Genomic DNA, 12908 nt, shown 5'->3' on the forward strand with positions numbered 1-12908 from the left:
TGTGCTACTCTTGGAATTGAAGAGTAAACATTGGAATTGAAGGGGTAAACATATTTCTGTAGGACCACAGAGGAAGAAAAAATCATTAAGGGGTAAACATATTTCTGTAGGACCATAGAGGAAGAAAAAATCATTCTGGCTGAAACCTCATGAAGAAGGTGACATTTGAGTTGAACCAAAAAAAAAAAAAAAGAATGTCTGCACTTGGAAGTGCAGAAGGGCATTTCAGATGAAAGGACTGGTTTGAACAAAGGCAAAGAGACAGGAAATTATAAGGTTTTGTTGGAGGTTGTGGAAAGGCTGGGTGCGGTGGCTCATGCCTATAATCCCAGCACTTTGGGAGGCTGAGGTGGGTGGATCACTTGAGGTCAGGAGTTTGATACCAGCCTGGGCAACATGGTGAAACCCCGTCTCTACAAAAAATACAAAAAGCCAGATGTGGTGATGTGCACCTGTAATTCTAGCTACTTGGGTGTCTAAAACACGAGAATTGCTTGAACCTGGGGAGGTGGAGGTTGCAGCGAGCTGTGCCACTGCACTCCAGCCTGGGTGACAGAGCAAGACTCCGTCTCCAAAAAACGAAAAAAAAAAAAAAAAAAGGGAGAAGAAACGTTGTGGAAAAAGATGCTGGAAAAGTTTGGATCCTGATGCAGAAGAAGTTGTATGTCCAAACTGTCTGAAGGTCATAAGAGTGACTGAAGGAAATAAGCAGCAGACACACAGGACACAAGTGCCTTTAATATTGGTGAAGGATGTAAGAGATTCGTTGCCTGAAGACACTTCCATAGATTAGGGGACATACTCAGTTGAAGTAGTATCTTAAGGACATGAACTTGGATGCAGAGGCCAGGATGGTTTGGAGTGGGGATTCCAGAGGAGTAGGATGGGAGATCAGTCAGGAGACTACAGCAACAGCTTATTTATCCCCTCAGGCCTGGGGACCTTGATCATTCCTGGATGGTTTATCTTTTATTCTTACTATTTTTTAGGCTGAATCCATTTTGCAAGGGTACCTGGATGATTCAGGATACAGTATCCAGGACCTGAAGAGCTTTCATTTGGTAGGACTTGGTGCAAACCTGTGTGCTATAAACATCACTGAAATCCCACTTATAAAGATCTCAGAATTCAGGTAACTAAAATATGAATGTGCAAAATGGCAAATGGGTTAATTCATCCATCCATCCATCCATCCATCCATCCATCCATCCATCCATCCATCCAGATATTCCACCTCCTGACACTTGGCACCTTTCTGGGCTAAAATCTCACTGGGCTAATGGGATAAGCTAGATCTGCTGTCCCTGCTGAGCCTACTGTGCAGTGTGTGTGTGTGTGTGTGTGTGTGTGTGTGTTTGTGTGTGTGTGTGTGTGTGTGTGTTTTTGGCTGAAGAGTCCAAGCTCATATTATATCCCTCCCTCTTTAACCACTACCAGGGTGGTAGTGGCCAGAATTGGGACCCTGCTCTGCAGCACACATGTCTTAGCCGAGTTTAAGAGGAAGGCTGAAGTTGTGTTTGGGGATCCCACTGAGTGGACCAGTTCTGTCTTGCAGGAGCTTGGGACCATTGCAGGTAAGACTCACCCTGAGCATACCTTTCTCTCCCTTTCCAAACTCAAATGTGGGGACACAAAATAAAACATTATCCTTGGCCATGTGTAGCAAACATCAGTGGCGTTACAGTAGAACCTACATTTCATGATTTGAAGTTGCAGAGGGTGGGTCTGCAAATCTGCTTTTAAAACAAGCTCTTTTGGAGATTCTTGTGTACACTAAAGTTTGGAAAACCGCTAGTTTAGAATGTGATTTAATTGGCCCCTAAGTAGGTTTATACAAAATTTGAAAGTGTGTAAATTGAAGTTCCTTCTGGGCATACGTTTCACTGTAGGAGGCCAATCAGGGCTAATGTGACCCACATTTTTTTTTTCTGAGTTGATGAAGGAACTTGATTCCCCAGTGTGATTTCCAGGGCCTTTTGTAAGGAATGATGCCTGCCTAGAACACTCAGATCTGAGCATTATGCAGCACCATTAATAAAACAAGCGGAGTTCTGATGGCTTGAACTAAACCCCCGTGATTCCTTTTTCTCCCCAGCTGGATTAACTAAGGCAGAGCTCCGGATGCTTGACAAGGATTTGATGCCATATTTCCAGCCATCAGCAATAAAATGCCTTCCTGATGAGATATTCAAAGTAGGTGCTCAGTTCTTCAAGGAGAAATGGGAGCTTGACCCCATTTCAAATCACACAGGGAAACAGGTGATGGGCCTTGGAATTTAGAGGCTTGTGACCAGGCTCTGCTGATGGGGTCAGAGGAGATCTGTGTGAGTTTAGGTGTTTTTAAAAAACATTTTTTCTTAAAATTACAATATGTAGTTTAATTATATTTATTTTTATGGTCATCTTCTCTTCTTCTAGCAGGTGGTACTGATTTTCTACTTATGGTGGTATGACAGGTTCATAAACCCTTACAAAAACCCCTGGGGACAGATATAGTTCAGAAATCAGAATTTCTCAGATTTTGAAAAGATCACCCTGTACATTTACTGTATGTAACTTCATACCCCCAGCAGTGTCTGGGGAAGCACCTTGTAAGCAAACACATTAATATTTCTGTGAAGAAATCTGTGACAAGCCACACTAATTGGAATAAATAGAGACTATAAATAAATAGCCTCACATTACTTCAGGTCAAGTTTTGCTGATAAATAAGTTTGACTTAAACTTTGGGGGAAAACTTGCAGTTTTCAGATTATTTTTGGACTTCGGAATTGCAGATGAGGGATTGTGGACCTCTGTAACATTTCCTTTTAAGATATAATTAAATAAAAATATTTTAGTTGATTTAGGTCAGGCATGGTGGCTCACACCTGTAATCCCAACATTTTGGGAGGCTGAGACAGGCCAATCACCTGAGGTCAGGAGTTTGAGACCAGCCTGGCCAACGTGGTGAAACCCCATCTCTATGAAAAATACAAAATTAGCTGGGCGTGGTGGTGGATGCCTGTAATCCCAGTTACTTGGGAGGCTGAGGCAGGAGAATCACTTGAACCCGGGAGACAGAGGTTGCAATGAGCCAAGACCACACCATTGCACTCCAGCCTGGGCAACAAGAGCGAAACCATCTCTCTCTCTCTCTCTCTATATATATATATTTCTATATATATATATTTTTAGTTGATTTAAAGAAAAGTATTAGGAAAATCACAAGAGGACAGGTGAAAAACTGCTATGAAAAAATTGAGAGGGTGAAATTGGATCATTTGAAGGAAGGGAAGCAGGGTATCTAATGACCTTGCGACCCTTTTTTCTGTCTGTATACAAGATTAGGGGAGTGTTTGGTGGGAATAGTCTGCTCTGATGAGGAGGCAGTGATTCTGGTGTTCCTGTTTGCTGCGTAATGTGGGAACACATTTTGTCCAGCACTTCTGGATAAAACACACAAACCAGGCTCGACAAACTCCCCCAGTGCCACATCACTTGTTCATTTCAAGAAAGATAGCCGAGGCCGGGTGCAGTGGCTCACACCTGTAATCCCAGCACTTTGGGAGGTTGAGGAGGGTGGATCACAAGGTCAGGAGATTGAGACCATCGTGGCTAACATGGTGAAACCCTGTCTCTACTAAAAATACAAAAAAATTAGCTGGGGTGGTCACGTGTGCCTGTAGTCCCAGCTACTCGGAAGGCTGAGGCAGGAGAATGGCGTGAACCCGGGGGGCGGAGCTTGCAGTGAGCCAAGATCGCTCCACTACACGCTAGCCTGGGCGACAGAGCGAGACTCTGTCTCAAAAAAAAAAAAAAGAAAGCCGACCTTCAATCACTTCAGCATCCTGGACAGTTCCGAGCACATTGCAGGCATAATAGCTGTTTGAGGGCAATAAATAGCAGTCCTCAAAGCCATTGAGCAAATACCTGCTTCCCCTCTGGGGCACTCTGCATGGGACAAGCAGCTTGGTCTTGGATGCTGGCATTTTGCTAAGCACTTTCTCTTGGTCTTGTTTGGAGTGCTGTTGTGCTGCTTCCTTGTACAGGTATTTATCTATTCCAGAAATCCCTACTGATCACCTACATTGTGGCAGGCTCCAGGGTAGGTGCACCTAAGGATGCACAGGTGAAGGGGTTATCACATAGTGCCTTCAGGGGCCTAAAAGGTAACATAAGGTGCAGTAGGCTGGGTAGAGACCGAAGTGAACTGGAGAACCCTGTCTAAATGTGGAGGCTGCTTCTCATTCCTAGCACATTCATGCAGTGTGGCCATGTGGGCCCAGGATTGCTGAATTTTCCTTTTCACTTTTTTCGAGAAGTCAGAAATCTTCATTTTCATATGGAATTGCTTGATAATTAAATGTTGGCAGCCAATCTGAATTTATTTTTGAAAACACAGTGCCGTAGGCCTAGAGATTCAATCTGGCCTGTGGGTCGCAAGTCAGCAACATTGATAAAAGAGATAATTTTTAGAATACAGACTCTGTGTTAATGGTATATGGAAGCCAAAAAAGTACCTCTGTGACCACCCCACCGTGTGTGTGTGTGTGTGTGTGTGTGTGTGTGTGTGTGTGTGTGTGTGTGTGTAGTGAGAGGAGAGGAGGTGATGCTGAGTTTTAATTTTTTTGAGACAAAATCTCACTCTGTTGCCCAAGGGAGTGCAGTGGCACAATGATGGCTCACTGCACCCTTGATCCCCTGGGCTCAAGCAATCCTCTCACGTCAGCCTAAGTAACTAGGACTACACACTTGGCTAATTAAAAAAACTTTTTGTAGAGAAGGGGGGTCTCACTGTGTTGCCCAGGCTGGTCTCGAACTCCTGAGCTCCGTTAATCATTCTGCCTCAGCCTCCTAAAGTGCTGGGATTGTAGGCATGAGCCATGGCGCTTGACCGACCAGATGCTGAATCTTGGAGAACAGCTGGCGATGAAGAAGAAACAGTGTTCCAGGCAGAAGGAGGTGCACAGAAAGATGCTGCCTCTAGGGAACTGTAAATATTGGCACCCACTCTCCTGGAGTGAAGAATGCCATGTGGAGGCTGGAGAGGTGGGCAGAGTTTTTTCCAGGAGCCTGAACTGTGTTCTGGAGTGGGGTTCCTGGAAGGGCTTTACACAGAGGGATATGATTCCAGGGAAGTATCTACCTGGACAAAAGAGGAGGAGAGGGTGACTGACAGGAGAGGGAGGGATGAGGGAGCATAAGCATCTTTCCCAGATTCTTCAGGGCCTTTAGAAAATAAACATGATGATATAGAGTCCCCTTCGTATTCCAGTCCCATTGGAACGAGTCACCAAGTCCTTTGATCTGGAAGTGACTTCAGAAGACACCTTGTTCACAGTCCTTGAAGACATAGTCTGGCCGGCAGAATTTCCAACTCATGTTGTCCATAGCAGATATCACCAATAGATGACTGCATTTTCCCTCCATGGAGCCCTCACAGAGCTCATCACATGGTGCTCAGGCAGTCAAACCAAAGGATCAGAATCAGTCAGCAGAGGAGATGAGTTCTCTATGCCGTCTCACATTTATCCCCAAAGCCCAGGGAGGCTGTGTAATTTCTTCAAGGTGACACAGCAAGTATGTGGCAAAGCAGGGGCTCGAATTCAGGCCTCTGATCTTTAAGGCCTGTGTTTCCCCCTCCACATCAGTGTTTCAGGAGGTGGAAGACTTGAAGCACTGGGAAGCTGTCTTGCATTGCATTAAACAACATTGCCACATAGGGAGGAAATCATGCTTCCCTTTTCAACTCTCCATTAGTACTTCTAAATACCTCAAGAAGGAAGCGTCAATTTAACTCTGTATAGTACATTTTATATTCTCTCTCTCTCTCTTTTTTTTTCAAGAGGCCAGGGGTTCAGATATTGTTGGCGGACAAATCTAGCTAGGATTCAACAATATTGTTTTATTTTTATTTTGCGGCTCCTATTTAATGCTTGCTTATGGCAAGTCTGCCGGCTTTCCATTTTTGGAAACTTCCATTTTAAATTTTCTATTTTTAAATGCATTTACTTTGGTAGTGCAAGAGTGATCTAATTTTAAGGAAATATCTTAAAGAGGACCACACATGATACACACAAGGGGATGACAAAGTTGTGTGCATCTTGCGCGGACGCCCGAGATGTGGGAAATACGGGGAGGGGCCCCGTGTGAGGGTGCTGCCCCTTTGCCTCCTGCAGGAGCTGTCCGCGGAGCAGATCGCCTCCCTGGGTCCGGAGAACGCCGCGGCGGTGACCCACGCCCAGCGCCGGCGGCTCAGTCCACTGCAGCTGCAGAGCCTCCAGCAGGCGCTAGATGGCGCCAAGACTCACTCCTGGCAGGACGCGCCCGCTAGCGCCGGTCCCACTAGAACCTCATCCTCGCGTTCTCCCGCAGGTGAGCAGAGCCGCCCTCTGCCCCGCGTCCCAGCCCCACTCTCCTTCCTTGTCCTCCCTGTCAGGCCTGGGGTGGGGAGGTTCTTAAGATTCAGAGCGAGGTCTCTGACAGTCACTGGGGATTCTGCCCTCAGTGAAAAACCCAAAGTCCCTATCAAGCTTCCCTACCAAGCTTCAGAATTAGTGATTGTCAACTATGGCTGCCCTTGGGTGGGGGGCATTAAACATCTTCCAGTTCTCCCGCCCCTACCCAGAACGCATAACATCAGAATCTCAGGACTAATTTCATTTTAGCCGCTCCTTTGCAAACTCCCTCCTCACTATCCAATAATAATGAACTATTATTATTATTATTATTATTATTATTTTGACTCAGAGTCTCGCCCTGTCGCCCAGGCTGGAGTGCAGTGCCGCGATCTCGGCTCACTGCAACCTCCACCTCCCAGGCTCAAGCGATCCTCCCACCTCAGCCTCCCAGTAGATAGGATCACAGGTGTGCGCCACCACACCTGGTTAATTTTTGTATTTTTAGTAGAGATGGGGCTTCACCATGTTGGCCAAGCTGGTCTTGAACTCCTGACCTCAGGTCATCTGCCCACCTCAGCCTCCCAAAGTGTTGGGATTACAGGCGTGAGCCACCAAGCCTGGCCTGTCCAATATTAATTAATTCAACCCATGTTTACTGGGCACCTACTATGTTCCAAGTCCGCAGTAGGGGCTGGGAATACAGAGGTGAGCAAGATAGATAAGGCCCTCTTGTAAATGAAGAAGATATTTCAAATCTGACAAGACCAGGGAGGGTGATAGTGACTGAGGGCTGAGCTAAGATAGAGAAGCCTCCCCAGGGAGTGGCATTGGATCCTGGGAACATGGCCTTCTTTCCTTTTTCTCCCCCATGCCTTTCTTACAGCTCTCCCCATTTCCCCTTCACTTTCTCACTTCTTTGTGGTGCCTTCTGTTCTTAACACCACATTTGGACCATGCTCTGGGGAGATAGCTTCTAACAAGATGGGGAACAGAGATGTTCCCTGCCCTCATTGAGCTCTCGGTGCAGCCTGGCAGGGAGGGAAGACATGTACCCTGGTGAACATGAGGCAGGTGCTGGGTGCTGAGATGGGGAACACACATGGGTCAGGAAACCTCCTAAAGTCAGTGATGTCTCAGGTGAGACACAAGGTGAGAAGAAGATGGGCTTAGCGAGGTAGACAGTGTCTCAGGAGTAGGTACCGGCATGGGCAAGTGCCCAGAGAAGTCAGAGGACTTGGTGCTTGACTAAAACCTCCACTCCACCTTTTCCTGACTTGAATGTCTCCCTATCCTGCCTTCACATAGGGATGGTGAATTGGAGTATTCCCCATTTCTGCAGCCACAAGTGGCCAGAGGTGGCACTTGAAAACATAAATCATGCCTTTTGATGTATTATATTATTACTTTAAAACACTTTTCATCGAGGCTGGGCACATTGGCTTATGCCTGTAATCCTAGCACTTTGGGAGGCCGAGGTGGGCGGATCACCTGAGGTCAGGAGTTTTGAGACCAGCCTGGCCAACATGGCAAAACCCCGTCTCTACTAAAAATACAAAAATTAGCCGGGTGTGGTGGGGGGCACCTGTAATCCCAGCTATTCGGGAGGCTAAGGCAGGAGAGTTGCTTGAACACTGGGGGCAGAGGTTGCAGTGAGCTGAGATCATGCCAGTTCACTCCAGCCTGGGCAAAAGAGCAAAACTCCATCACAAACAAACAAACAGCAACCAAAAAAACTTTCCATTGAAATATGATATGCATATATTTAAAAGTTATTTGTAAATGTTATAGCGTTTTGCATGAATAGATAATATGTGCAATAGATAATGCACAGGGTTCCGAATATATAAAGTCTGAAAGGCATGTGGTGAAATCTTTTCCTCCAGCCCCTGTCCCCCAGCCACCCTGTTCCCTCCCCAGAGGCAACCAATGTTAGCAGCTTCTTGTGTATTTGTCCAGAGATATTCTATGCATACACAGCAAATCAAATATAGATGATCTCTGCACTTTTCACAAAAGCTTATTATACACCTTATTCTGCACCTTGTATTTTTCACCTAACCATATACTTTGGAGGGAGTTCTGTATCTGTGCACAGGAGCTGTGCCATTGTTGGTTTTATGGCTATGCCGTAACTGTATTCAACCAGAGGTCTGTAGATGGACCTTGCAGTTGTTTCTTTTTTTTTTTTTGGCTGTTATGAACAATGCTGCAGCTCCTGACCTGATATAATTTGCATCTGTGCAGTATGTCTGTAGGATAAACTCTTCAAAGTGAGATTGCTAGATCACAGGGTCTGCATTTATAATTTTGATGGATGTTGGTCGGATGTGGCAGCTTATGCCTGTAATCCCAGCACTTTGGGAGGCTGAGGCAGGTGGATCACTTGGGGTTAGAAGTTTGAGATGAGCCTGGCCAACATGGTGAAACCCCATCTTTACTAAAAATGCAAAAATTAGCCAGGTGTGGTGGCACATGCCTTAGTCCCAGTTACTAGGGAAGCTGAGGCAGAGGAATCGCTTGAACCTGGGAGACAGAGGCTACAGTGAGCCGAGATGGCGCCATTGCACTCCATCCTGGGTGACAGAGCGAGACTGTCTTCAATTTTTTTTTTTTTAATGGATGTTGTCAAATCCCCTGCAGAAAGGTGTGACCAGTTTTCCCTTGAAACAGCAGTGTCAGAAAGTGATGAGGGCCCCTTAAAAAGATGTTCCCTGCATGTCCCTGGCTGGGCAAGATCCTGGATGCCCCTCCTTCATTCACCCCAAGGGCCTAAGTGAGGGCTGCCATTGGATGAACCCTTCCTATGGACCAGAGCCCTAATCTTTTCTTTCCTAAAGTTGCTTAATCATCAGAATCACCTGGGAGAGATGCTTAAAATACAAATTCCTGGGTCTCCTGGCAGACTTGCTAAATCAGAATCTCCAGGGGATCCTGGAATTGGTGTTTCTAACAAGCTCCCTAGTACATGTTGACTGACACAATCTCATTTAATTCTCACTCCCCCACCCCTCCTCCTCTTTGGGGGTCATTGTTCCCATTTAAGAGACGAACAATTCAAGGCTCTGCATCAAGTGGTCCCAGAGACTCGGGGAGTTGGACATGATGTGTCTACCTTCTGCTTGCTGTCAGAACTTCATGTGTACTCTTATTTTGTATTTGCTTTTAGGAGCTCTCCAGTCGTGGGGTCTTTGGCTTGGTTGTCCCCTGCTGGTTCTAATGGCCAAGCTCCTGTGGTGAGTGGCCTGAGCGCATCGTCCTGTGTTGCCCCAAGCAGCTGGCCAACGTGTGTAGAGACAGGATGCTCCAGATGGTGGGACAATGTTCCCTGGATCCAGACCCTCATCTAGGGTAGGGAAACCCTGGGGCCTTGATGGTGAAAATGCACCCCAAATGAAAAATAATTATTAAAAATGATCTTGCAAATTATTTTTAATTTTTTTAAATTTTAATTTTCGTTAGTACATGGTAGGTATATATATTTATGGGGTACATGAGATGTTTTGATACAGGCATGCGATGTGTAATAATCACATCATGTAAAATGGGGTATCCATTACCTCAAACCTTTATCCTTTGTGTTACAAACAATCCAACTGTACTCTTTTAGTTATTTTAAAATGTGCGATTAAATTACTATTGACTATAGGGTCGGGTGCAGTGGCTCACGCCTGTAATCCCAGCACTGTGGGAGGCCGAAGCAGGTGGATCACCTGAGGTCAGGAGTTCAAGACCAGCCTGGCCAACATGGTGAAACCCCATCTCTATAAAAATACAAAAATTAGCTGGACATGGTGGTGTGCGCCTGTAATTCCAGCTACTCGGGAGGCTGAGGCAGGAGAATCGCTTGAACCGAGGAGGCAGAAGTTGCAGTGGGCAGAGACCATGCCACTGCCCTCTAGCCTGGGTGACAGAGTGACTTTATCTCAAAAAAAAAAAAATTACTGTTGACTATAGTCATCCTGTTGTGCTATGGAAGAGTAGGTCTTACTCATCTTTCTGTTTTTTTTGTACCCGTTAACCATCTGCCTCCTCCCCACCAACTCTCCCATTACCCTTCCCAGCCTCTGTTCACTCTCCTTCTACTCTATCTCCATGGGTTTAATTGTTTTGATTTTTGATCTTGCAAATTCTTAAGCCCACTCATCTGCTCAGCAGGAAGCCCTTCTCTGTCCCATTGCAGCCTCTTTTGTTTTCCAGCTTGGAGACAGAGAACCTGTGGGGAAGGAAGGGTGTTTTCTGTTAACAGCACGAGACCCTTACAATCAAGTTGCTGCCCTCACTTTAGAGAGATACCAGAGAGAGGCAGTGCAAGAAAAGGCACCATTTTAGCCAGGGCCTCATCTAGTTTCTACTTGGGCTTAATTTCACTTTCTTGAAGCTACAGGCTACATTGGATTTCTCCTCTACAATATTTAGCAGAGCTGAAATAAATGAATCCCTGAGCAGAAGCCAGTATTCTTGCCTGATTGCTGGGACTAATTGATGTTTTGGTGGGCACTGCATTGGTTGGAAATTAAAACATTTAACATGGCTCAATGTTAAATCAATTTAAAAATACATTTTTCAGGTGTCTTCCATTTCCTTGGGACTCAGCTGAATGGATGGCTGTGAAGTTATCATTAAACTCTCAAAATATTCTCTGTTTTTGGTGGAGATGGTGGTGGCTCTTCTGGTTTTAAGTTGCTCTGGGCTTTGGGGAATTGGTTGAAATAAAAAATAAAAGTACATTGGGTAAGTCAGTCACTGATGTGATCCTGGCGGGCTGAGAAAACTCCACCCACTGGCTCGATCCTGCTAGAATGAAGTGACTTCCGGGAATTGCCAGGATGCTTTTAGCCTTAGGTTTAGGAAGTCAGGGCTCAGGGAAGGGGGGCAGCAGCGGTGTTTGCAAACACCTTCTCGAAGACAGCATCACAGCTGCGTGTCAGGGCGTTTCCCTGGTGGCATCCTAGGTGCTTCTGTTCTGCCATCAGCACACCTTGGGTTCTCCTCCTAGTCACCTAACCACAGTAGACATCTCATCTGGAGGTAAGAAAACTGCATGTTTCCGAAAATCTTGGTGTCCCTAAAACGCGGTGGATTTTACAAAGCGTCATGAGTAGGTGTTGCAGAGGCTGGAGTGTATTTTCAGAGGTCACGTGGTTTTATAGAAAACTAAGACTGCAGTGTGAAAGGTGTGATCCTGCACGTGTTATTTAATGTCTGACTTGGTTTTCCTTCATCCTGGCAGGGAAGTGGCAGCAAATGGGTGCTCCTCAGGTACAGAACATTAATTTTTTTGTTTTTGTTTTTGAGATGGAGCCTCACTCTGTCACCCAGGCTGGAGTGGAGTGGCATGATCTTGGTTCGCTGCAACATCCACCTCCCGGGTTCAAGTGATTCTCCTGCCTCAGCCTCCTGAGTAGCTGGGATTACAGGCATGCGTCACCATGCCCAGCTAAGTTTTGCATCTTTGGTGGAGACGGGATTTCACCACGTTGGCCAGGCTGGTCTTGAACTCCTGGCCTCAAGTGATCCGCCTGCCTTGGCCTCCTAAAGTGCTGAGATTACAGGCATGAGCCACCGTGCTTGGCCCAGAACATTAATTTTCTTACAAACAGCAGCCCCCAGTTTAGCTGGGCTGGACCAGCTGCTTGGAGAGGGGTTCTTGATGAGAACGTGTCTGCACAGACTCCCATGAGGATGTCCTTGGATCTCAATCGGTATTCTCACTTTCTGCCGGTCTTGGATTATCCTGGACAAGAAAAAGCAAACAGTAACAAAATCCACTCTCCTGTGAGTCAGGCTTCACACTGCCAACTTCATGTAGCTTTTGTATTTCATCTCTTTCTGATCTAATTCCTGTTTCTTTCCTCCCATCTTGAATAATGACTCCCATTACAGAGGGCTGACTCTGGGTCAGGCTGTCTAAGGGCTTTCACTGTGTCATTAGCTCATTTCATTGTGGCCATGCTCCTGCTGGGTAGGCACTGGTAGGATTCCCATTTTCCAGATAAGGGGACTGAGTGTGAGAGAGGTTAAGGAGCTCTTGTCTAAGCTTCCCAGATAGGACAAATTTGAATCCTGACTTCTTTATCTCTGCACTGTGCTGCCTCCTGGACGGATGTCCTTTAACTTTTCTAATAAGTCAGATCAGAGAGAGATTCTGTAAATCCCTTCACCTCCTCCTCTGGCAGGAGGACAGTTTGCCTCACAGCACATATAATTGGTGATCACCCCAGGCAGGAAGACAAATCTAGCTGATGCCCTGCAGGAACCCCAGGGTCTCAGGTTGAAATGCGCAGTCCTTTGCATGCAGGAAAGCAGCAGGTCACGCTGGCAGGTGCTGCTCCCATTCACCTTTCAATGTCAGCTCTCCTGATGGATTTCTAGCCTCCATCCTTCACAGCCCTCCTCAGCTGGAGGCAGGGATCACTGGCACTTGTATGCAGATCACAGCATGTTGGCTTTGGTTCTTATCGGTCAGGACCTGTGCCATTCTGGCTTCTAAATTTTTTGAATATCACCCCAGTTAGATCCTTTTGC

General features: G+C 46.2%; 1 protein-coding gene across 1 annotated transcript in view; it reads left to right on the top strand.

Annotated features, from left to right (window-relative positions):
- The window catches only part of LOC117977933 (otoancorin-like), a 31685-nt gene extending 20623 nt beyond the window's left edge, over positions 1–11062 (top strand). Inside the window, exons 5-10 of the mRNA XM_055100023.2 lie at positions 990–1132; positions 1438–1574; positions 2096–2193; positions 6162–6357; positions 9550–9616; positions 10951–11062. Of these exons, the coding sequence (XP_054955998.1) occupies positions 990–1132; positions 1438–1574; positions 2096–2193; positions 6162–6357; positions 9550–9616; positions 10951–11062 (753 nt within the window). The remainder of the gene's footprint in view (positions 1–989; positions 1133–1437; positions 1575–2095; positions 2194–6161; positions 6358–9549; positions 9617–10950) is intronic.
- The last annotated feature ends 1846 nt before the right edge of the window (positions 11063–12908 follow it).

The sequence above is a fragment of the Pan paniscus genome, chromosome 18 (genome assembly GCF_029289425.2).
Source record: "Pan paniscus chromosome 18, NHGRI_mPanPan1-v2.0_pri, whole genome shotgun sequence".
NCBI lineage: Eukaryota > Metazoa > Chordata > Mammalia > Primates > Hominidae > Pan > Pan paniscus.